Source organism: Panulirus ornatus, chromosome 40 (assembly GCF_036320965.1).
Source record: "Panulirus ornatus isolate Po-2019 chromosome 40, ASM3632096v1, whole genome shotgun sequence".
In the NCBI taxonomy this organism is placed as follows: Eukaryota; Metazoa; Arthropoda; class Malacostraca; order Decapoda; family Palinuridae; genus Panulirus; species Panulirus ornatus.
Window position 1 is genome coordinate 13282297 of NC_092263.1, and position 25240 is coordinate 13307536.

General features: G+C 39.6%; 1 protein-coding gene across 3 annotated transcripts in view; it reads right to left on the reverse strand.

The window, feature by feature from the left end:
* Window positions 1–4721: 4721 nt before the first annotated feature.
* Eip93F (Ecdysone-induced protein 93F) overlaps window positions 4722–25240 on the reverse strand; it is a 305088-nt gene continuing 284569 nt past the window's right edge. For 2 of the 3 annotated variants that reach the window (XM_071685642.1, XM_071685641.1), the window contains exons 2-6: window positions 24660–24865; window positions 19446–19826; window positions 17870–18066; window positions 16999–17143; window positions 4722–16820 (exon numbers count right to left, since the gene is read on the reverse strand). In XM_071685642.1, coding sequence (XP_071541743.1) covers window positions 14832–16820; window positions 16999–17143; window positions 17870–18066; window positions 19446–19826; window positions 24660–24865 — 2918 coding nt within the window. In that variant the 3' untranslated portion in view covers window positions 4722–14831. Of the gene's footprint in view, window positions 16821–16998; window positions 17144–17869; window positions 18067–19445; window positions 19827–22960; window positions 24356–24659; window positions 24866–25240 lie in introns of those variants that run through there. The other variant, XM_071685643.1, reaches the window with a different exon arrangement.

Below are 25240 nucleotides of genomic sequence, written 5' to 3' on the forward strand. Positions count from 1 at the left end.
TGGATGCCATTGGCGGAGGACTCCACCTCAGTTTCTGAAGGCGGAGGAGGGAGGGGGGGTCCACTTCTTAAAGGGATAACCTCTTTAAACGAATTTCCTTTTTTGTAATATTAACCGCAAAATACCTAAATATTATATACAGTAAATGGTTATAGTAATAATACCTTCTTTTACGATAATACTTAAATTTTCCCGGGGTGTCAGACGGCGAAAGAATACACAGGAAATGGACCAAACTGCTAAAGATGGTAGTTTACAGCAGCAATGGGCAATTAACATAACTGTAGTTCAGTTGAGATTACATTAACTAGCACAATACATCAAGGGCGGTCGCACGATCAACACTATAGAGCAGTATTGTCCCCAGTAACCCCATATTCCTCAATATTGTCCGCCATGCAGGAGCCCCCCAGCGAGCTAACAATGCCCCGTACTGATCAATATTGCCCACCACATGTCGCAAAGGAAACGCGTTTTGACGTGTATTGACCCGAGGTCAAGGGGGGAAGGAGGGAAAATACAGTGATATTGTCCACTGAAATGCAGTCATAGCCATCAATACAGTCCGCGCTAGGGAGAGTTTGTGTATTTGGAATAATTAAAAGGCCATAGACTTCATCAACACTATTCATTGCCATCCTGGGACATGGGATCATCCCAAGTATGGTGACCACAACGTCACAAGGAACCTCTGGGGTCCTGGAAGATCATCAACGTTGTCTGACGTACGATATTATTATTTTTGGCCTCTGGACATTTTTTTTATATCATTTTCTATCATTTTTTGTGAGAAGAAAAATAAAAGATGAGGAAAAATACTAAATAATGAGAATAATAGAAATAGTTGTACCTGCTACGTATGTATCAAATGATATATATACAAACTTTGGTCTCGCACAAGTATATTGGTAGTAAGAGAAGAATGATTTACAGTTATTCTACTGTCGTTCATCCATCATGTCTGATAACAGTTTGATAAGCAGAAGGGAGTGGAGAGAGAGAGAGGTGTGAAGGATCTATGGTGCAGTGAAGGTAAAATCCTACCAAGACGTGAACAGAAATACAAAAACAGTTTCCTGGGTTAAGACCTTGAAAGAAAGACCCATAGTGTCTTTGTCGCAGCAACTGTAATATTTAACTAACTGCTCAGTTAACAGTCATTAAGTTGTAGGAAAACAGTGGAAAAGCACAAGATAATGTGTGTCTCATCCTCATCAAAACACTATAATACAGTCATTATACACCATCCTCAGAAGATGGAAAAAAAATCATTGTACGATACTTTTGTCCTAAATACAATAATTTTGACCTGAGTGGTACGATAACTTGGACCTGAAAGGATCCGGTACGATAACATGGCCCCAATGTGGCTGGAGAGATGGCACAAGGCAAGTTAGAAAAGGCCGAGAGCATGTGTGAAGAGCAAGGCTAAGAAACTAAAGGCGATGAAAAAAAAATGGCGCCGAGGGAACGCCTCTTGAAACCTTATGGTTTGCTAACACGACACTGAGCGTCATAATTAACATAGATATCCAAACTTAAAGAACCAAAGGCGTTGGCATGTCGGCTGAAACAGGCAATTATTGAACATTTTTACATGAAATGAAACGTGTCGGGGCATTTTTTTCATAGTATGATAGTGTAGTCAGTTATTTCTTTAAGTCGCTCTCAATTTGCAAAATGAATGTAAGATAACTGGAAATAATTATAGGAGAATATCTTTACTACTGAAGGAATTAGGGTAAGAGTCTTGCCCCCATTGTAGCTGAGTGGCTCATTTTAACATTAAAATCTCATAATTGATACACACACACACATATATATATATATATATATATATATCATACAAAGCTCCATCAGCCAGGATCGAACCTGGGACCCCTTGTGCAAGAGGTAGGCATGCTAAGCGCTAGGCTAAAGGACTGTATAATAAGAAACAACTATTCGAAATACTAAGTACTCGAATACCCTTCGTCTCACAATGGTGAGCAACGGGGTCTATCGGTTGTTTCCGAATAGACCCCGTTGCTCACCATAGTGAGACGAAGGGTATTCGAATACTTAGAATTTCGAATAGTTGTTTCCTGTGATACAGTTCCTTATCCTAACGGTTACATGCCTGCCTCTTGCACAAAGGGTCCCAGGTTCTATTCTGGCTAATAGAGCTTTGTATGTTATATGAAGGTGCGCGTTCACATACACTTTATTCGTATATATATATATATATATATATATATATATATAACTACAGCATTCATGAAATAGGCTCAGTCCTCTGTAGAATATCAAGATGTGTATGTCCCCACCAACTGAGAGACACTAATAATTACCTTAATGACTTGAGGTGGAACATGATGGGGGGCGAGAGGTAGTTGGGTCTGTCAAGAGACGCAGGTGATGGTGGGAAATTATATTTTCAGCTTCTCTGTCCTTCACACTTTCAATGTCAGCTACACCGCCAAGTCACAGGGTTAGAACACTTTATGCAAGTTAGACTGCGAAAAAAAATAAATATATATTACCTCTGGTACATATATTTCGGATGGAAACCATCAGTTGGTTGATATAACAATTCCCTACTAAATTCTTGGCCATTCTTATTTTGGCTTTGAAACACGTAATCACATAAAACCAAGTTTGATCTCATTTTCCGTACACATTTTTTTCTATTAGCTTAAGCGTTCTGCAAGCTGGTTACTTTACAAAATGTTCTTCAACGTTTCACCTTTCAGCTTGTTGTTAACCTACTGAAGTACTGAGCATGCGCAGTCACGTTGCGGGTTGCCACATGTACCTCCATCATCTTTCGATAACAATGGCTCTTATGGAAGTACTTTAGTCTTTAAATTTCGTTTGACCCCTTGCGAAAGGGACAATGTGAATGATAAACACCCCATTTTTCACTCCTCTTGATCCACAGGAAAACTGAAACATCTTAGAAAGTCTCATTATTGTACACCAGTGAATCCCATTTCGGAAAGTTAAAAAAATAAAAAATGGTCAATCACACATGCTTCCTTTTCCATTTCGACCACAGTACCATTTGGATTTGAATCACGTACACAAAATTGCTCATTTTTAAATTTTAAGAAGTTATCTTTGTAAACCACTAAAAAAATCATGGGGTACGCAAGTGGTCCATGGCTGGACAACAATGGTTTCCTGAATAGCTAATGCTTTTTATAGTATGAAGTGAAGGAATATGGCGTGCATAGGGGCTGGATAACCTGGATTTGTTTTCATGTCTGGAGGGATCTGGTGGTGTGAGGAGAGGATAATGGTCTTGTTGCATTAGGGTATATAGGTGTACAGGACATGGTTAATGGCCAAACTTGATGTATAGGGTAGACTCTTGACGTCATGTGAATAAAGCTTAATACGTTCAGGAAATGTGTGTAAAAGGAATTGCTGCATTTCCAGAAATTCCTGTGTGGGTGTGGGAACTCTTACATGCATAGGGGGTCACCACTTTATTCCACAATAGAATAAAAGATCTGAAACGACAATATTTCAGAAACGAAAATTAGTATAAATCAAAAGCTAGGGAAATATGATTAATCTTTGGTTAATGTTTGTGATACTCACCCTTACTCTTCCCTAACTCATGGTGGGTAGATCTGTAGCCTCTAACCTCTTTTAAGTGTAATTCAGCACTCTTTTCTGGTATCAGTTTTGTTACCCTCTTGTGGATCTTTATAATTTCTTTATGCCTCTTTTTGATTGGAGTGACCAAACATTCCACTGTTGGCCTTCTAAGTGCTTCACAGTTTGCTGAGCATTTTCTTATCCATCTGCCTACAGGAGTTTGTCTCCTTTACAATCCTCTGAAGGTGTTTAGCTCTATTGACAGGTATAGTGTCAAATCCAAAATCATTCATATATACAGTTACGCAGCTTATTCTTGCCTGGTAGTATCATCTTCAAGACCTACTTTCACTATACCCAATCTTCATTATACTCTTTTTGCATCATGCCCACTTTAAGGTTTGTCTAGGTTCCATTGTAAGTTGAAATAATTTTCTTTCTGTACTATCTTTGGATACATTCAGATATACAGTTTCTCTAGCTTTAGGATCAAGAAGACCAGTGGTTTCTCTATCCATTGAAGGTTTCTTCTCCTTGATCTTGCCTAAAGAGTCTTTATGGGCCTCTTGTGTGGGACAGTATCAAATGCTCCCTGGCAGTCTAGAATCACAAAATCCACCATACTTCCATTTAACACAGAGCTTAGCCTCTCGCATGTCTACAAATTTTGTTTTACGTGACCTCCTTTCCCTGGATCCATGTCGTCTCTCACTTATGTAGCTTTATTTCTATTAGTAGACTGGTCATTCATATGCTCCATAATTATAAAGTGTTTTAACAGATTTTGCACATCTGCCCTTTGCCACCTACTGAAGACTCCACCCTCCTCCAGTGAGTGGACTTGACGTGTAGGGAGCTGGCATATCTACAAAGGAGCCAATATGGGGAGGAGACTGATGTATAAAGGGAGTTTGTTAAGTGTAAAAGGTGCACGGTGTGGAAAACGCTTAGGCATGTGGAGGATCTTGGTGTGAATGGAGAGGCCCTGGTATGTGGAAGGGCCAAGATGACGAGAGGGCCTGGTGAATGTGCAGGGAACTGGTAGATGCAGAGGCCAGGTGTGTATGGGCAGGCTTGGTGAATTGATTTCTCTGCAACCAAAAATAATGTTCTTGATGGCCAATGAAACAGCTGAATAATACATAATAAATATTTATTTCCAAATTCACAATAGAAATATACATCATACCCTGTCATGTGGTATGTCCAAAATAAGCTCAGTTCCTTTAACACACACTCATGCACAAACTGGGATTGTACATACACACTGGACTTGTGTGTACATATTGGTGCTGTATACACAATGGGGGTTATGTGCACACATGAGACTGTGTGCTCACACTAGGGATATGCATACAATGTAGCTAGGTGTACAAACTACACCTTGCTATGTATACATTTAGTTGTGTACATCTGCATGTGTATATACACTGCCACTATGCATATGTATGAATTGTGTGTGTACACAGGGATGTGCATACACACTAGGTATTACATAAGCAAGAAGGCTGCATATATACACAAACTATGGATGTACACTAGAATTGTATAGTCAGACTGAAGTCGCATATACGCACATTGGGGGTCACATGCAAACATGGAGATCGTCTTCAAACGTGAGGGGAAAATATGCACATGATAAAATCATGTGCACAAACAAGAGACCATTTACGCTGATGGACACAGACGGTGTGCACGCACGGCAGTTGGACGTCCCTACAGGGGTGGAGAGGAGTCCACTGGTGAGGATGGTGGTGGTGCTGGACAGCATCAGAGTGTCACCCTGGCCACTCCTCACACTTGTACTACACCTGACCTGACATAAGTACTCGTCACGTGACCTCTTTTTCCCTGGTAGGTGACTTAATTGTTCTTCTATGGGGTAAGAAAAAATCAAATGGATCCATAAGTTAATTGAATTAAGAAACATATCCACTGATAAGGTTATGTTTTGCTATCATCAATAGTTGTGAAAACTAAAAAAAATACATAAGTAATCTTTCAATGTCCAAAGTGGCCACATATAAACAATACACAGTATAAATCTTTTTTTAAATCATGTAATTAAAGGGTCACGTGACACAGGTTAGGATGAATGGGTGAATGTTCCTAAAGCATGAATTTCAGGGATTACAGAACTTCTTCTACTGTCTCATACAGGAGAAAAATATTTTTCAGAAGTATCCCTGAAACATCCTTTGTATTATCACACGGAAAAGAAAAAAATGACAATTGGGTACCTCACCAAAGACAGGAACCTCAAATGGAGATGGTTTTCATTCAGAAAAAACATACTCAAAAAGTTTTATCTGAAGTCCCTGGATTGGGCAAGCCAACCCATCTCCTCAAAAAAGGCTGCTTTCGTTTCAGTGATTAGGGAACATCTATAGTAATCAACATCTAGCATAACAACATCCATATGTTGTGTCAATCACATTAATTAACATTTATGTAAGGCATTTAATACGTTGAGTACATACTTATCCCAGTGGGATGATAACATTATGGAGTCCACAATTATACAGTAATAACAAATACCAACTGGTTCACAAGGCATATGTGGACATGACCCTGTATTGGAATATTTACCAAGACACACAGGTATGGGCCTTGGCCAGGCAGTAGTAAGGAACCACACTCCTTCCTCGTCACATTTTATTGCAACTAATCTCAAACTAGGTCTTTATATCTATATTTCAAAGAAATAAATGCCAAAATTAACTCTACACTGTAGGTACTAACATGGAATGTTTTACAAAGTTTTCCAACCAAGGAATGTGTAGTGGATGAACTAATACAATAAATTAAGATGTGTACATTTATATCCCAGCCATCATACAGTGAATCAATCTTGGTGATTACATTCACTGTGTGATGCACTATAATTCAATGTTATATTTTAATAATAGCTAATGATATAGTATCACATATAAAAATTTCCATCTGAACTTAAAAAAGTCATACTGAATAGCAAATACAAGAATCTTAATGATAATAAAAATCATGTCATTCAACAAAACAAAAAACTATAAGGATACCATAAAATTATTCTTTAGAGGAAAAACTAAAGAGGAATTAGAATCAGGTTTCGATCACCGATTGTTCTAACTTTTCATTACATTTTTATTTGCTGATAAATCATATAGGCTGAATATCTGACGGTTATCAAATATTTGATAGTTATCTCTATCTAATAGCTTATGAATGGTAACTGACATCATGCATACAACATGAATAATTTAAACTGCCAGTGTTATATCTGTGGCAATATAAACATAGTGACTTGCATAACCTACCTTCCTGGTGTGATCAGTTGAAATCTATCATCAATATTTTGGCTATATTACAAACCAATCCTACTCTTTATGAAACCCCAGGATCGCAAGCCATTAAGAGTAATCTTCATCATGAAGCATTCTAGGCTTAAGTTCAGCACACTGGAATTAATGACAAAGATATGCCATTTAATTTATTTGAAATTAATGTTGAGATTGTGAACAAGTCATACATGGGTGCAACATGACTGCCCACAACAGTCCAAACTGTTAGCTACCCAAACTTAAACTACTCTGGATATGTGCCAAATATTCCTTTAACATGAAATAACACTAAAGAATGATAGTTACATTCTACAAGACTAGAGGATATCACAAATTACTTGAATTACTCATAATGCACAATGAACGCTTCGTCAACAGAGACAGCTCTGAGTGGGTGAAGCTAAGTGCCTCTCATTCTAATTGCCATTGCTACCAAACTGTAGTATGACAAAAGTCAGCCAATAAGAGTTTTCTAATAGGTTAATTTACAGTCAAAACCCATTTGCTTCACACGACATCATGAGTTGGAACGTTCTGACTGATCAATTGCAATCACTATATGTCTCTTGAAAAAAAAAGCACTCTAACTGACTGGTCTACACAACAATGGGGGAAGCAACTGACACCCTGATGAACAAACTTATCTTGACCTGACCTTACTTGAGCTTGGAGAGCTGCTCTAGCAAACTGATAGGCAAGTAATCTGAGCCAAAGCTGTAAATATATACTCTCTGTGGATGTCTTGATATATGACATAACCCAAAATCAACTCATCAGCATTGATGGCCAAACAGCCCAAGCAATCATTTCCTGCTTGCTAGTTAAGTACGTTAAATACCCAGTGCATTAGAAAAATATTGACATCAAATTTGTCCCGATCATACAATGACCATCAAAAGATAATACAAAAATGCGTCTCTGATGATCAAACATTTTAAATACTAACATACTCCACGTGACCTTTATTGAAACATTCAACATGAGTTGCTACCAAATATTCTTTCCTGTACTTTATCCAAACAGTGCACATGAATCCATCTTGGAATAGTTCACACTGTTGCCCTCGACTCATCGTTTGAGCTCCCCACTACTGCTGAGAGGTAAAAGCAACAGCAAGGTACATCAACATCTCCCAGTGAATAGTCTGCATAAGGACAACTTGGACCATCTGCTCTTTGTTGTCATTGAGAAATGTAGGCAATACTGGAGTCAGTCAATGCTGTTGATCACAGAACAGGACACTGATTGTTTGGTATGTAGATGATCATTGTGACTTGCTATCACCTTCCCCATATTAAGGCAGTCTCCAAAATTTAGACTAAAGTTCATAATTCAATCTAGGAAACTATGTTTCCACTGTCAAGTCTTCACATAAGAAACAAAATTCTGGTTCCACTTGCTGGCTTTTTTCCTGAAACATCTGAAAAACACAAGCCAGCCAGAGGTCACTACTTGGCCAGTGCAGTCAGTGAATGAATTACAAAAGAATCATACAACTGAAGATGCAGATGCAGGAGGCAAAGAAAATGATAAATTGCACATCTCTATCACATAAGCTTCGTAGTCTTTTGTTTTGCGGTAAGTAGTAATTTTCTTAAACCAAAATCATGTCTGTAAAACAGAAAAGTAATAAAGAGTTTGATAAAGTCATCTGAACAGGTTTGTACCAAATGATGACTCAGACAAACAAGTAGTCATCACAAAGTCCATGCATAAAGAAATGCCAAATCACACCAGACAGTCTAAATAGGCCACTCACTAGTCAACATGTTACTGTTAAATCCCCACCACAGTCATAGAAGCATTACAATGACTTTTTCCCATGATACTGCAACAGTTTATGGATAATTTTGTTTCTAGGGTGACTGAATGCAATGCAATGTATGAAGGAGAAACAACAGATGCTATATGGGGTGCTTCAAAATCTTAGAAAGATAAAAAGACATTTTCACCTCAGTAGAAAAAAAAAAAGAACAGATCAGAAACTAGAACCTAAACAATGATATGCTATGGCAGATTAATTTGCTAACTAGTAATTTGGCACAATGTTACTTAGAATATAAAGTAATTTTTCTCTTTCTACAAGTCTACCATTCATGAGTTATTTCAGTTTATATGTAAAACTACAAATTTATGGCTGATCATGTATTTAAAAAAAAAAAAATGTTATTTCAACAGCAGGTACTTTGGTCAAGTTGAATATAATCTTTAAAGTTGATATGGTCACTTTTCTCACATGCAACTTGGAAATAATGTGACAGGTGACATGGGCAAGACAATGCTTGGGTTTTTCCAAGACATATCATACACTTTAAAAAGAAAAGTTCATAATCAGCTTAGTGGTAAGACTCGTGAAAGTAAAATAAAAACTGAGCTGATTCAATGAATTTTACACCTCATTCATTGCTTATTGAAAATAACAAGTCAGTTGTCATCTGTCTGTGAGAGGTGTCATAAGTGGACAGTTATGATTTCTATATATCTATGGACGCTACATCTGCCAGGTGTCACCCATCACACTTCCCATACACAGTTATACTTCCGACATTTTCCATATTCATGCTATCTTAACACACTAACATAAGAAAATACCAGGTATTTATTAAGTAATTGAGCCGTCATTAAAATGATGAAAGAAGGGATTGGAAGACGGCAAGAATGAGCTCAGAAGGAGACCCTGCGAGTTTATAATCAGGTCTTTACAGCATAGTAGGCTTAGAACTGGACACTACTGGTTTGGAGTTAGACCCTACTACACTGCAGCCTTCATATCAGACCCTGCAGCAGTGCAAACTGGGAATGAAAACCTACAGCTTTGTGGAATTGAGACTGGGCTTTGAAGCATCACATGCTTTGGAAGAAACCACAGCATTGTAAGCCTTAGAATTAGACTTTACCAACTTTACTGGCTTTATAATTTAATCTTTTTAAATTATGGGCTTCGAATCAAAGCCTGAAGCACTGACAGTGAAATTCTGTGGTCAGGACAACTTCCTTCCATTAATAAACTGCTTTATATTTTGCACTTACTGACAATAACAAGCTTTCATTCAAGACAGCTGTGGGAAAGGATAAACCCAAAGATCACTAACATCTGTGGTGTAAGGGGTCAAGTATTGTATATTAACACCACAGGAAGGTAGGAAGATGCTGTCTGCACAACTGGCAAGACAATGAGCATTCTTGTTTCTCTTCGATAAGCTTCTATGTTACCTACATTAATACTGTAACTAGCTTTTATATTTGTTTACTTACAAACATGTACTGTATTATATAATGAATATCTTGTAGTATAGAAAGACAAGTTGGAAGATTCACATTTGGCAATTTGACAATATCATTTGGCCAGGTATCAATGGAACACTGGTGGAACAAATTGTACCATAATTCTTAGGACAAACATTCACCTTGTGTCAAAAGCTTGCAAAATCAGATTCACTGTAAAATGCTTATGGAATATTTGATACAAAAACCTGACAATAAGGGCTGGCATTTACCAGCCTTCAATAGTATAATCATTACAGAATAAATAATTTTTGAACCTTCTAAATGACAAAAGGTGTCTGCAAGTTGTCTGGTCGACAACAGGCACACACTAAGGAATGTGAGGCAGATAGATCATACAAGAACAAAGTGTAGAAGTGTGGATGCTAGTAACATCAAGTTCCCATAGCTTGGCTGGTTCTTTTACAATGAAAACATAAAGCCACTGCACAACTACATCAATATATACTAACACAGACGTAACATTAGTTTAAGTATCTTTATAATCCTCCATCAGTGGGAGTTACCCATATACTGACTAAAATTATGAAGACTTCTTTCAGATTTAAAACATTGAGCAGTCCAGGGATGGCCGCTCATTGGCAAGCAGAGGTCTGTCACTTGAGCCAGCCAATCAAAGACCAACAATTGATCCTTGTAATCATTCATTGAAATAAGACAATGCTACATAATTCCAGCCAATCATTTCCATACATCTTAAGCAACAATGAAACACTACAGTGACTGTATAACTGTACATAATGGGGACGGGAGGCTTAACAATATAATTCATTAGTCGAAGACCAGAACTGACACACTTGGTCAATTCAGATGGATGATAAAAGTTGTCATGTAACACGTGCTGACTGGTTGTAAAGGTAGCAACAAATGTTTTGATTGGATGACAACAGTGCTCAATGATAGTGTCTAAGCAACTACATAATACACTGGAGAATTCAACTGTCATTTCTTACTCTCCTATTTCCTTATTTTCGGGTGGTAACAAAATCCTGAAAACGTTTGTACCCGAAATGAAGCTAGTCAAGGGGACCTTAAGTAGCTTTGTCCTATCTTATTATATAAAATACATATATCACTGACAAAGTAAATCATGTTCAGGTAAACGTTAATACATCAGAGCTAAACACTCATGATAACCAAAATTAGTGCCTGGATAAGATAACAATCACCAGTTAAGTACCAGCCATTAACCTTCCTAATCACTACCAACAGTTTATCACTACACCATTAATCCCCGAGAAGAGAATTTTTTTCCCTTGCCCAATCTCTTGATAAAAGCAATACATCAAGTTTCAGACTTGCAAATCAAGTGTTACAATCCCACAAGCATGGAACAATAATTGCACTTATGGAATAATTCATTGTACCCTGTTGAATTCCTTGTCAGATTGTCACAAAAGCATGGCATCTCAACATGGCAAGAAAGAACCTATATAAGGAGGCGGATCCAGAGGGCATTGCATTGATAACCTTGAACATTTTGGTCAGTTCCTCACTTCAAAACTGCTTTTACATGATTTTGGACAGGGTAGCTCCCCATCTTCCTTGAACAGACCAACAAAACTGCAAGCTAAGTTATTATATATTTCTTATACCTTAGTGAATAAATGGGATTAACACATCACCAAAATGGGTAAATGTGAGAATTCTATTCAACTGCAGGCTGCATTACAATTAGACCATTCTCACACATTACTTGTCACAGCCTTTCAAATAACCTCGACTATCTTTATCCTGAGTAATCACATTTTGGTGGGTTACCACGACTTTGATCTAGCCCATGCCTCTTTTTATGATGAACAGGTACACAACTCTATAGAAAATGTCCATACTATCATTGTAACTGTAACTGGACAGAAATTCAATATACCATTAACATATATGACAAAGGCAAACATTTCAAATGCAAGTAAATGTATATCTACACTCTGAAAAGGAGGCCACATTACATACACCCAATTTCAAACCATATCAAAACCCTGTGGTGTCTGCAACATGTGCAAACAATCTGACAATAATGGTGCATGTTTGCAAATCAACGACACTATAAAAATTTACATGTTTTAAATCCACATATGAATATTCTCTCAATTACCCTGCTGGGATCCTGAAACAATAGAAATGCAGCTAGTTGAGTAACATGGGTTGGAGCCATTTAAGCTGCATGTGGTAGCTCCTGCCAAAACGTGGATCCGCCTCCAACAGTGCAGTGAAAACAAATGTTTACATTACAGAGGAGGTGCCATGTATCACACTGAGATTGGAGTCTCCATATACCATGAAGGAGATTATTCAAAATATTACCGAATATTGGATTATAGGTACAAGTAGGTCAGGATATATCACCGTTTCATGAGCATTGTCGTGAGCGTTATATAAAGGGCAGTCTACACATGTGCTCTAACAGGGCAGGTCGACACCATGATCACTGCCACACCGATGGCTGATGGGATAAAAGCATCCCCTATATGATAATATATGATCTGACAGTAGAAACCATCAAATCTGAATAACTTGGCATGACCATGGTGGTGGCCTGACTGACCATAAAGGGAGGAACCTTAAGCAATTAATCATAAGAAATTTATTAGTACATATCCCTATGTATGGAATATTACTGATATCAAAAATTTTATACTGAAAGGCAGCAAAATTTATAGGTAAAATACTGGAACAGTTTGCACAGTATTTTGTACACCAATCTCTAATGCATGATTAACTACGTTCTTCCCCTTATAGAAACATTAAGTTGGCATCAAAACCTTGATTACTACATTCAGACAGAGCTTTAGAGCAATCAACAGGTCCAAATAATCTTCTTCAGCCTTTAAGAAAATCCATTATTATATATATCATCACCATCGGGAAACTTTAATGACAAAATAGAAATACTTCTTATTCTATTAAATACTTCTACATGGACGGGTTTGGAGGCTATTTGAAGAACAACATCAGAAGATAAGAACCCGGATTCCAAAGCGTCTTTAAAAGGAGCCCTATCATCATGGCACATTTCAAACCATACAGAGGATCTAGTAGACTTCTGAATGGTTCATTGTCATTATATGTTGAGACTGTCACTTCTAGAGTAACTCTCAAGTTTTACCTCATACAGGAAGGAGCAAGTATTAACAAGATTGACGGTAAGCAACTGGCCTCAAAGGATGTCATAAAATTAATGATACATTTGACGTTTCTTAGCATATGAGCTTAAGTTACTATCTCATTATCACCAAATACTGACCCTTTATCACATCTAGTAATAACTGGTTTAGCACCCATTCCTGCAATCAGAGGTCAAACCTATTATTACTTGGAAAAATACTTTTGTTTGAGACCTCTCATTAAAAATATCTTACATGAATGTAACCCAGTGAGGTGGACTGAATCCATAAAATTAGATACAGGTTATAAAGTTTCTTTATGTTAATATGTCTGGATGAAAAGAATGCAGATGAGAGACTGTAAACTTTAACATTAAGCTTTCAAAAATCAAATTAGATCATGGAAATGCTTTAGGGTGTAATGTTTACATAAAGAACTAAGTTTAGAACTACAATAATTATAGCAGTAACAAGAACCTATATACTGTACATAAAACAATGTAGCTCTTGAAATTTATGGGTCAGCCAGACATAAAAAACATTTCACCGCTGAAAGTCAAATTTAGTAATTTCTAAAGATTTATTCTCTAAAACTTATGGGGAAATCTTATTAATATGTCCTTAAAATTTTGCTGGGCACTGGTAAAGGCCTAGGATCAAATCTCTTCAAATGAATCATGATAATCGTTGGAAAACATTTTTTGTGGATGACTACTAATCAAAGCACATTTGGTCAAATATATTCCCGTCAAAACATAACACAACTAACAGCGTAAGGAAACTGACCTAGTTAATTTGCTGAAAGAAACATAATGTTTAAGAGAGATTCATGGTCCCAGATACTCTAGATGTATAATGTCTTCGAACTGGTGAGAAAAAGAAAGCCCACCATTTTTCAGTGTGGAATTGTATCCTTTACATTTGTAATATAACGTCAAGAGTTGCTTGGCATTCGTGACCTTCAGAAACTATGATTGTCCCACTGAGAAAATACATGCCAGATTGCTAAAGTTTCTCTGGGTAAATCCTTTTCAAGTATATCAAGGTTGCCCCAGCATTCTATATTCCCATTAGATTTGTGGAAAGATTGTTATAGAGGCAGATTGTCTTTTCATACATTAAAAGAAATTAATGATCAACAAAGTTTTACCATGAGTAACATTATAAAGCGTCATTGGCTGTTTCTTGATTTAACACAAATAAGGGAAGAAAATATCTACTTTTATTCATTATGAATAAGATGATATGGTCGGTTAATTTCAAATGAAATAACCAACATCGACAAGATCAACACACTCTAGAAATAAAAAGAATCTTTATATGCACTTTCAAGAAAAAAATATACAGAAATTGATAACTTAGCTCAGACAGCTAAGTTTGCACTGACTTTTATCTTGCATTTCCATTTCTCATTACCAAACTGATTAAAGCAATATTAGTAACAAAAAATATAATCAATTGACCTATTATACTAATTACTACATCATTTATGTCCCAAATGTTGACAAGCATCCCGTATACTGCTGGATGTTGCAGTTCAAGGTTGATCTGCTACAACAGGAGTGGGATGGCGTGCCTCTTTCACTAGTGGCAGTGGAAGGATATCAACTTCTGGGCTGGAAGTGTCCCTCAGGGAGTCTCTTGGAGAAGGACGTTTCTGAAGGGCTGCAGCCAAAGTGCTTTGAGCTGCCAAAGTAGGAAAGGAGTAGAGGGCATTAAAGGCCATAATCCCCTGTGGTTGTATCAGTGGTGGTGTGGAGGCATCCTCAACCCTCTGCTGTTGTTGCTGTTCCATTACCAGCCCTTTGGTTAAACTTAGGAGGCTGGAAGAAACTTGCCATGATGTGTCGCTACTAGGAAGGGGGCTGTTGCTGCTGCTGTTGCTGCTGCTGGTTGCTGTTTTATTAGTGCTGCTGGTTGTCTTCCCCCTAAGAAGGGCATCTAACACACTCCCTTGATATGGGGGTGTTGCTGCAGGTTCCTGGGTTGGATTGGCAGATACAGGTGATGTGGAGCGCTCATTACCCGAGGGAGAGAGGGAACTTATGCCACTATGGCTTTTCGCAGCTGCCTCCTGGAACCTTCGAATCATCTGAGACGCATAGAAAGGGTCTTGTTGGTAGCTAGAAAGAAATGGTGGGACCATAGAAGCCCCATTCCATAATGAGAAAGGACTGGTTAATATTGGAGTGGATGATACAGGAGTCTGAGTAACTGCTGTGGAAGACAACGGGGTAGATGATAGAGATGGGTAACTTGGGTATGTTGATGCGTCTCCGTCTACTCGTGCTTTCTTTATAACAGGTGGAATAACATTCTCTTCACTCTTAGAGCTCTCGTCTCCTGTCAGGTCAATAGTTGAGGTTGTGGTATCTGCTGGGTTCCTTGTAGTATCAGAGGGTTTCTTTGTAGTATCTACTAGGTTTCTTGTGACAGCTGCTGGATTTCTTATAGTATCTGCTGGATTTCTGGTAATTTCCTTCTTTCCTTTATCAGCTGGGGATGAGCAGCTAGAGCTATTCACTTCCTTCTTATTCTTACCACGGCTAAGGTGTCTTTCCTTGACCTTATACTCGAGAGTTGAATGGGGCACACCATAAAAGCTTCCAGCTCGATGGACACTCATTTCACCACTTTGCACAGCTTGTACTGCTTTAAGGAGATTATCCCGGTCATAGTTTCTATATTTTCCTCGTTTTGGTCTTGAGCCTTTACCTCCTGATGGTGAGGACGTTGAAAGGCCTTTCTTGGTTTGGTCTCTCTTCTCTCCATTAAGTTTAGTCTGTGAGTCAACTTGTGAGGAGAACGAAACTGGGGATTGCTGTACCTTTCCACATGAACCATTCCCTGATACTGCTTCTTTACCAAGTGGGAGCTCACATCCCAATTTCTGACCAATCATCTGAGCAATCATCTCTTTAAGGTTTGGACTGGGCAAAGAGGAGATCAGTGGCTGACTAGAATGGTTGGAGTCTGTGGCAGTGGGATCTGACTCCCCCTTCAGGAGGCCATTACATGAAGGAGAGTAGGACGGGATAGTAAGGTCACAATTTTCACCTTTAATACCATTTACAGCATGTATTTCAACTGCTCCATTTAATCTAGACTTGTTTCTTTGTAGTTCTTCGTTGTACCGGTCTTCAACTACCTTCTTTATGAAGTCACTTAACTGAGGGTAAAAAGAAATGCTACTAAGAATCTCTGTTGATACTTCTTTGTTATCTTTATTGAGGGCAAGTTTGGGAATGTTCTCCATCAGGTACTTGAGAGCTGACTCCACGACCTTTTTGTTGTCACCAACACCCATGCCTTTTCGACTCATTTCCTCCAGCTTCTCTGCCATCTTGGTCTTGAGGAGCATCCTAAAGGATTCCGGAGATGTACTTATTTCATCATCAAGGCGGATACCATCCCCACTGACACCATTGTGGTAGGGAGGGATTGGTGATGCATCTGGCAGTACAGGAGACTTTGTCTGTTCTGCCAATTTTTTGTTCCGCTCACGCTCCATTGCCAATTTATAGACCTACAAAATAAAGTTAAAAAATTAAGTTGCATGTGATATCAAAACAAAAGTAGCCTACTGTTTTACACTTCAAGACTTATTATGGATACAAAAATTATTCAGAAATGAATATACATAAGTTGATTTACTGGCACAGTGTCATTTATACAGAAGGTATAAGAACAAACCCATGTATTACTTTGTTTCTCAACGTGGAGCGGGGGATACCATAAATGACAGCGGCTCTCCTTGTCCCAAGCTTTCCACTCTGGATATCCCTCAGTGCTGCTTGAAGCTCCTCCTCTGTATACGACCGTTTGCTCATGTCACCCCTCCGTCGACCTCTGTGCAGTACATCATTATAATTGGAAATGCATATCTAATAAGAGCAAGACAAAGTACTTATTCTTTAAGAACAAGACACTAATTTCATTCATGGACTATAACTCTGTAGAAGGGAGATTTTAAAGAAATGTTGTTAATTTATGAAGCTATGCACAATGACATGTTCTTTTGTAAACCATATTCATGTTAAGAGTGTGTTTATGTGAAATGTTAGAGGTGAGAGACAATGCACTTGGGTTTGACAAAATCTTTTTAAAGTTAACTGAGCTGGCACAGGCAACTGCATGCCCTAATCAAAGCCACACACGCACATATACACACCTATATATCCCAACATATATATACACACACAGACATATCCATATGTACACATGTACATAATTCATACTGTCTGCCCTTATTCATTCCCGCTGCCACCCCACCACACATGAAATGATAACCCCCTTCCCCCACATGTGCACAAGGTAGCACTAGGAAAAGACAACAAAGGCCACATTTGTTCACACTCAGTCTCTAGCTGTCATGTATAATGCACCGAAACCCTAGAGTAAGCCAGGTACCCATTTTACTCATGCAATTCATTAACCCATGGTGAGTGTGTAAAAGTGAGACACGAACTTGCACACTTATATTAATACTTTTTACTTTTCATCCTGAAAACTAACATGATCTATATAGAGACCAACAGTCCCTATAACAAGGTGTATATGGCAGGAGAATGATACCTGTTTGATGCCATTTTGGTGTCAATGGGTGTAGCAGGTTTGACTCTATCATAAGGGAAGAGTGGATTACTGGAGCTGGTGGTGTGGGTAATGGTGCCAAGCTCAGGCTTAATGGTCGTCAGTTGAGACTTGGCACTCAGGTCGAGTGGTTGCTGTTCCTTATCATCCAAGATAATCTCTTGTGGCTCCTGTTGTGCCTGTCAGAGTTTGTGAGAATCGATTGTATTAATTGCTATATTCCAAAACATTTGTTAAAACTGCACAGTATACAATACAGGTATGGTCCTCTTTAAAATGAATCAGTATGTTGTACAAAACATGGGACAGACTTTAGGATTAGGACTGTAAAAATTCCTTTCCATCCTGGACTCTCATTTAAGTAAGTCTGACACTATTTCTATATGCATCAAAATATGTGATCTTAAAATATATTCTGGTATCTTGCATATACATGTTTCTTAATATTGGGAAATTTCATTTTCTTAAAAAATAGAAGCCATATGGATTTGAAGCATATACGAAAAAGGGTAAAAAAGTTTGCAAAGGATGATATGACAGAAAAATGAGTCAATAAAAACAGTGAGAGTAGCATGAGCCCAAGTGATGACAGTGAAGGGAATTTAAATGCAGGTGATGATAATGAAGATGAGAAAAGACTAGATAATAATGGTGGTATAATGAAGTGATATAATGACAAAAGACAACAGAGAGAGAAATCATCATAAAGAGGGTTTTAGGAGTTCAGATGGTGATACACAAACGGCAAATTAGCACCAACTAAGAATGAAAATAACATGAGAAAATGATAAACAGTGGGAGTAACAGCGGATCAGGAAACAACAGCGAGATTAGAGAGAATCAACATAGTCATAATAAGGGTGATATAGATGATGATAGTGAAGGTGACATGAGAGGAAAGGATAACATAGAAAGCACTTATTCACATTCTCAAAGTTATGCTTATGGAAATGATATCAAATATGCAAGAAAAAAATATATGAAAATTGAGTAAATGACATGCATGTGCAGTGTGATACGAAAGCTAGAAAACCATAAAGTTTGTAATGTTATTAGGTGCAGGTATAATGAAATCATGCCTGGAAAAAACATAATTACTGTTTACCTATGGAGTAAACATGGGCAGACCTGCTGCCAACTCAGACATTCTCCCTTTTATTAATAATCTTACACTTCAACCCAGACAAAACTATACTGCTTTGTTGGGTATTTTTCCCAATGGTGTATTATATAAACACATTTCATTAGGAGAAAATTCAATTTTAAGAATTCCTGCACAAACTGTGATGGACTCTCCTGATCATGCCACACCTACGGGGATAATGATGGTCTGTGTAAACTATGAGACTAAATGAAAATATTCAAGCCTACGCACGAATAAATGATGATGTTGAGGGTAGATGATGATACTGAGGTATGAAATAAAATGAAGAATATGAGGGCATAACGAATATTGATGAACCGATGATGCGAGCAAATGACGACAGTGAATAAACATGGTAATCCATACTAGTGAAGATAAGATGAAATGTGAATAAGGGAAAAGATGGAGGCTTACATGGTGCACCCTTGCCAGCTGGTGTAGGTGTGAAGAGAGGATCCAGGGCAGAAGATGTGGCGGAAGATTGGCCGTGTATAGGTCCAATGGAAGGCGGGCGCTCACCTCTGGGCTTATAATGCCCATGGCCCCAACGGCCCGCCCTAGACTATCTACATAGGGCCTTGGCACACAGCCCCCTGAGAAAGACAATGTGGTGGGGGTGGAGGGAGGTCGAGGGGTTGATAAATCGAGTGTGGCTTCTACAATCTCCTCAGAGTCTTGGTGGAGATTATGACCTTCTGCTGTGAAGTCTTCTGGTGGTACCGGTGAGTCTGTGGCTCTCCCAGGGGAGTCTATAGGGCGTGTGCTGGGTGTCTCCCCCTCCCGTGCAGGCTCGGGCTATAGGGAAGGCAACAGAAGTGGTTGGTGTTAACACTGGTAAACAGGGATTCTTGACATCATGCTACACATTAGCTGCTACTTCAAAGCCTTATCTGACCCCTTGAGCACAACTTTATGACATTTGGTTATATATAATACTTATATATACATTTATATGTAAAACCCTTATGTAATCCTTATCGGTTGTACATCCATGCTCAAGGGTTGTGCCATCATACTCAGAAGCTATACCATCATGTTGAAGGGATTTTAGATTGGAAGTTTCTCGTTTTCTGTATCTGATAACTGAATCCCTTAAATAGATGATTATTTTCTCTGTTTACTGAACTTAATACTGATGATGAAACTTAAGGCAATTAATTCATCATACATCCAAGGAGTCCTTTTATGGGGATCCCCCATCTACAAGGATGCACTCTAATAAGGAGCAGGAAACAAGGGACTCCTCTGGACTGATAAGCTCTCTGATGATGCTGTTTCAACTTTTCATCTCTCTCTCTCTCTCTCTCTCTCTCTCTATTGATGATGTGATTATTACATGAACGTACACTTAGGAACTTATCATGTTTCATTTCCTTGTGGACTCATAGGAATATATATATATATATATATATATATAATGAGATGTTTGAGGACAATATGTGGTGTGAGGTGGTTTGATCGAGTAAGTAACGTAAGGGTAAGAGAGATGTGTGGAAATAAAAAGAGTGTGGTTGAGAGAGCAGAAGAGGGTGTTTTGAAATGGTTCGGGCACATGGAGAGAATGAGTGAGGAAAGATTGACCAAGAGAATATATGTGTCGGAGGTGGAGGGAACGAGGAGAAGAGGGAGACCAAATTGGAGGTGGAAAGATGGAGTGAAAAAGATTTTGTGTGATCGGGGCCTGAACATGCAGGAGGGTGAAAGGAGGGCAAGGAATAGAGTGAATTGGAGCGATGTGGTATACCGGGGTTGACGTGCTGTCAGTGGATTGAATCAAGGCATGTGAAGCGTCTGGGGTAAACCATGGAAAGCTGTGTAGGTATGTATATTTGCGTGTGTGGACGTATGTATATACATGTGTATGGGGGTGGGTTGGGCAATTTCTTTCGTCTGTTTCCTTGCGCTACCTCGCAAACGCGGGAGACAGCGACAAAAAAAAAAAAAAAAAAAAAAAAAAAAAAAAAAAAATATATATATATATATATATATATATATTTTTTCTTTGTCGCTGTCTCCCGCGTTTGCGAGGTAGCGCAAGGAAACAGACGAAAGAAATGGCCCAACCCACCCCCATACACATGTATATACATACGTCCACACACGCAAATATACATACCTACACAGCTTTCCATGGTTTACCCCAGACGCTTCACATGCCCTGATTCAATCCACTGACAGCACGTCAACCCCGGTATACCACATCGATCCAATTCACTCTATTCCTTGCCCTCCTTTCACCCTCCTGCATGTTCAGGCCCCGATCACACAAAATCTTTTTCACTCCATCTTTCCACCTCCAATTTCGTCTCCCACTTCTCCTCGTTCCCTCCACCTCCAACACATATATCCTATTGGTCAATCTTTCCTCACTCATTCTCTCCATGTGCCCAAACCATTTCAAAAAACCCTCTTCTACTCTCTCAACCACGCTTTTTTTATTTCCACACATCTCTCTTACCCTTACGTTACTTACTCGATCAAACCACCTCATACCACACATTGTCCTCAAACATCTCATTTCCAGCACATCCATCCTCCTGTGCACAACTCTATCCATAGCCCACGCCTCGTAACCATACAACATTGTTGGAACCACTATTCCTTCAAACATACCCATTTTTGCTTTCCGAGATAATGTTCTCGACTTCCACACATTCTTCAAGGCTCCCAGGATTTTCGCCCCCTCCCCCACCCTATGATCCACTTCCGCTTCCATGGTTCCATCTGCTGCCAGATCCACTCCCAGATATCTAAAACACTTTACTTCCTCCAGTTTTTCTCCATTCAAACTTACCTCCCAATTGACTTGACCCTCAACCCTACTGTACCTTGCTCTTATTCACATTTACTCTTAACTTTCTTCTTTCACACACTTTACCAAACTCAGTCACCAGCTTCTGCAGTTTCTCACATGAATCAGCCACCAGCGCTGTATCATCAGCGAACAACAACTGACTCACTTCCCAAGCTCTCTCATCCCCAACAGACTTCATACTTGCCCCTCTTTCCAAAACTCTTGCATTTACCTCCCTAACAACCCCATTCATAAACAAATTAAACAACCATGGAGACATCACACACCCCTGCCATTTCTGTATTAGCAGCAGCACCAGGAACAGATGAAGAAATGCCACATGTGCTCACATCCATTCTCTTGTTGTCATGTACAACTGACTGAAAGTACAGTCCCCTACGCACAACCAAGCCCAACAGATCTCTCCATGGTTCCCCTAGCTGCTTCATGCCCTGGTTCAGTCTACTGGATACCACATTGTTCCAGCTCACTTTCTACATATCCCTTAATGCTCCCAGAACTTTTGCCACCTCACAAATCCTATGACTCACATCAGCTTCTATGGTTTCATTTGCTGCCATATCCACTCCCCTGCATCTAAAACACTTCACTTTCTCCAAGCTTTTTCCAGTTAAACTCATACCCCAACTAACCAGTCTTTTTACAATGCAAAACCTAATGACCTTGCTTTTATTTGAATTTACTCTCACCTTTTCCTTTTACACACTCTCCTAAAGTTAAACAACCAACTTCTGATAGATTACAGACCTGACCCTCTCTCCTAAACCCTTGCATTCACCTCCCTCATCATCCCATCCATTAACAGATTAGCTAGCAATGGTGACTTTACACACCCATGCTGCCAAACTATAATCAACTGGAATCACTCACCTTTCTTTCTTCCTACTCACATATATACCTTATTATATACCCCTCATTCTCTTGATGAAAAGTCCTCACTACTTCTGGTAGCTTTCACACCACATATTCATGACATCTTCAACAAATCACGCTATTAATCCTATTAAGTTCTCTTCATATCACTAAATGCTACATACAATGCCTTCTGTTTCTCTAAGGATTTCTCAAGCAAAATCTTCAGAGCAAATACCTAATCCACACACTATATACTTACTTAATTCCCCAGGAGTCCCTTCTATCTTTATGGGACCCTGACTGAAGTAATGAATATGGCCATATCCACTGGGTACCACATCCTTAATAACAAATTTCACCATCACCAACAAACACCACCATCATCAACACACATCACCCCCACCAACAAATCTCACCACCATGAACAATATTATATCCAAAAAATCTTACCTTCGCTATTAAACTTCACGAACACTTTGGATGTTAAAACCTTATCAAACCTCACCATCAAAAACCTCAAGTCCACAACAATCTCACCATTGGTAAATGAACTTCACCATCACCAACAAAACTCCACCATAACCTTGTTAGCTACAACAATCTGCAAACTCTAACCATCACCAACAAACATCACCATCCCTTTGAAAATCTCCAAGGAAGTTCACCATCACCAACAAAACCTTTCCACCTCAAACGCATCTCACCATCACCAACAGGACTCCTCATCACCAACAAACCTCGACACCATCATAACAAACACAACTCCATCAAAACAAACAAAACCTCATCGTTATCACCAAACCTCACCACTATCAATAACCTCACCACACCAACAACTGTCGTCATTACCAAGAAACCAGCATCATCATCAAAATTCTCACTGTCACCAACAAAACCTCATCATCGTCAACAAGCATAACCTCACCACCACAAACAATCATTATCACCAAAAGAGAAAAAACCTCACCAGTACTATCAAACATCCTAACCATCAAAACCATGACCAACAAAACCTCACCAACAAAAACCTCACCATCACCAGCAAACCCCAAAATAACCAACAAACTTACAAAAAAATTCCATTAAATCTACCACCAATGTACCCAGTAGCCTCTCCACCACAACAAACTCCACCACTACTAACAAATCTCACCAATACACTTAATTATCACCAACAAACATTATATCAAAAGCACCAACATATCACACCATCAATAATCCCCACCATCACTTAGAACTTCAACAAAACAAAACCATCATTGAACCTCATCATCAGTAAACCTCACTACCTCCAACAAAAAGCCCTTGAGGCACTAACAAATAACCTCATCAAAATCAAAAACCTCACAATCAGTATCAAACCACACTATCAACTTTCACTGTCAGTAACACACCTTCTCATCACCAAACCTCAATTTCACCAACACAACCTCATCACCAACAAAAAGATCACAATCTCCAACAAACCTCACCATCACCATACACCCACAAACACCTCACCATCACCCAAATATCCGAAAAAGAAGGGTTTATCTTCACCATCTGATCTCACTATCCCCAACAAACACCACCACCACCACCACCAACAAACCTCTCTCGCCAACGAGGACCTGACCGTCCGCAACAGACCACCACCCTCTGCCCCCCACCACCATCAGACACCCCCGCAAACCCAGACCGACCCGAAGGGCGCGGCGGCAGGGTCACAGTGACGACGCCGCCCACCCCACCATCAGAAAACCCACTGGCCGACGACCCGAAGGGCGCGGCGGCAGGGTGGTGACGACGCCGCCCACCCCACCATCAGAAGACCCTCTGGCCGACGACCCGAAGGGCGCGGCGGCCTGGTGTGGTGTTGTGAGGTGATGCCGCCGCCCACCCCCACCATCAGAAAACCCACTGGCCGTCGCCAACCCTCCATAAGGGCGCGGCGAGCCGACTCCACCGCTGCTCCTCACCTGGTGGCTGGCGTGGTTGCTGGTGCCTTGGCAGACGAAGCACGGGGCGGCTGGGTCCCAGTCCTGGGGATGCTCCCTCTCCTGGGCGACGGCGGGAGGGATGGCCGCTGTCTCCCCACAGGGGCTGCTGGAACTAGGGTACAGGTCGGAACGCACTTTCAACCACGCAGATTCACCCATCAGTTCCTCGAGCACTCTTTCCAAACCTGGAGGAGGAGGAGGGGAGACATGTGGGTGACATCCAGGTAAATGTGGCGGGAAAAGACAAGAGGTTAGTCAAGTCAGACGAGATGTGATGGATGGATGGATGGACAGAGAGGTGTACATAATAGACGGATGGACAGAGAGGTGTACATAATAGACGGATGGACAGAGAGGTGTACATAATAGACGGATAGACAGACAGACGGATGGAAAGAGAGGTGTACATAACAGACGGATGGATGGACTGAGGTGTACATAACAGACGGATGGACAGAGATGTACATAACAGACGGATGGACAGAAAGGTACATAACAGACGGATGGACAGAGAGGTACATAGACGGATGGACTGTGTACATAACAGACGGATACACAGA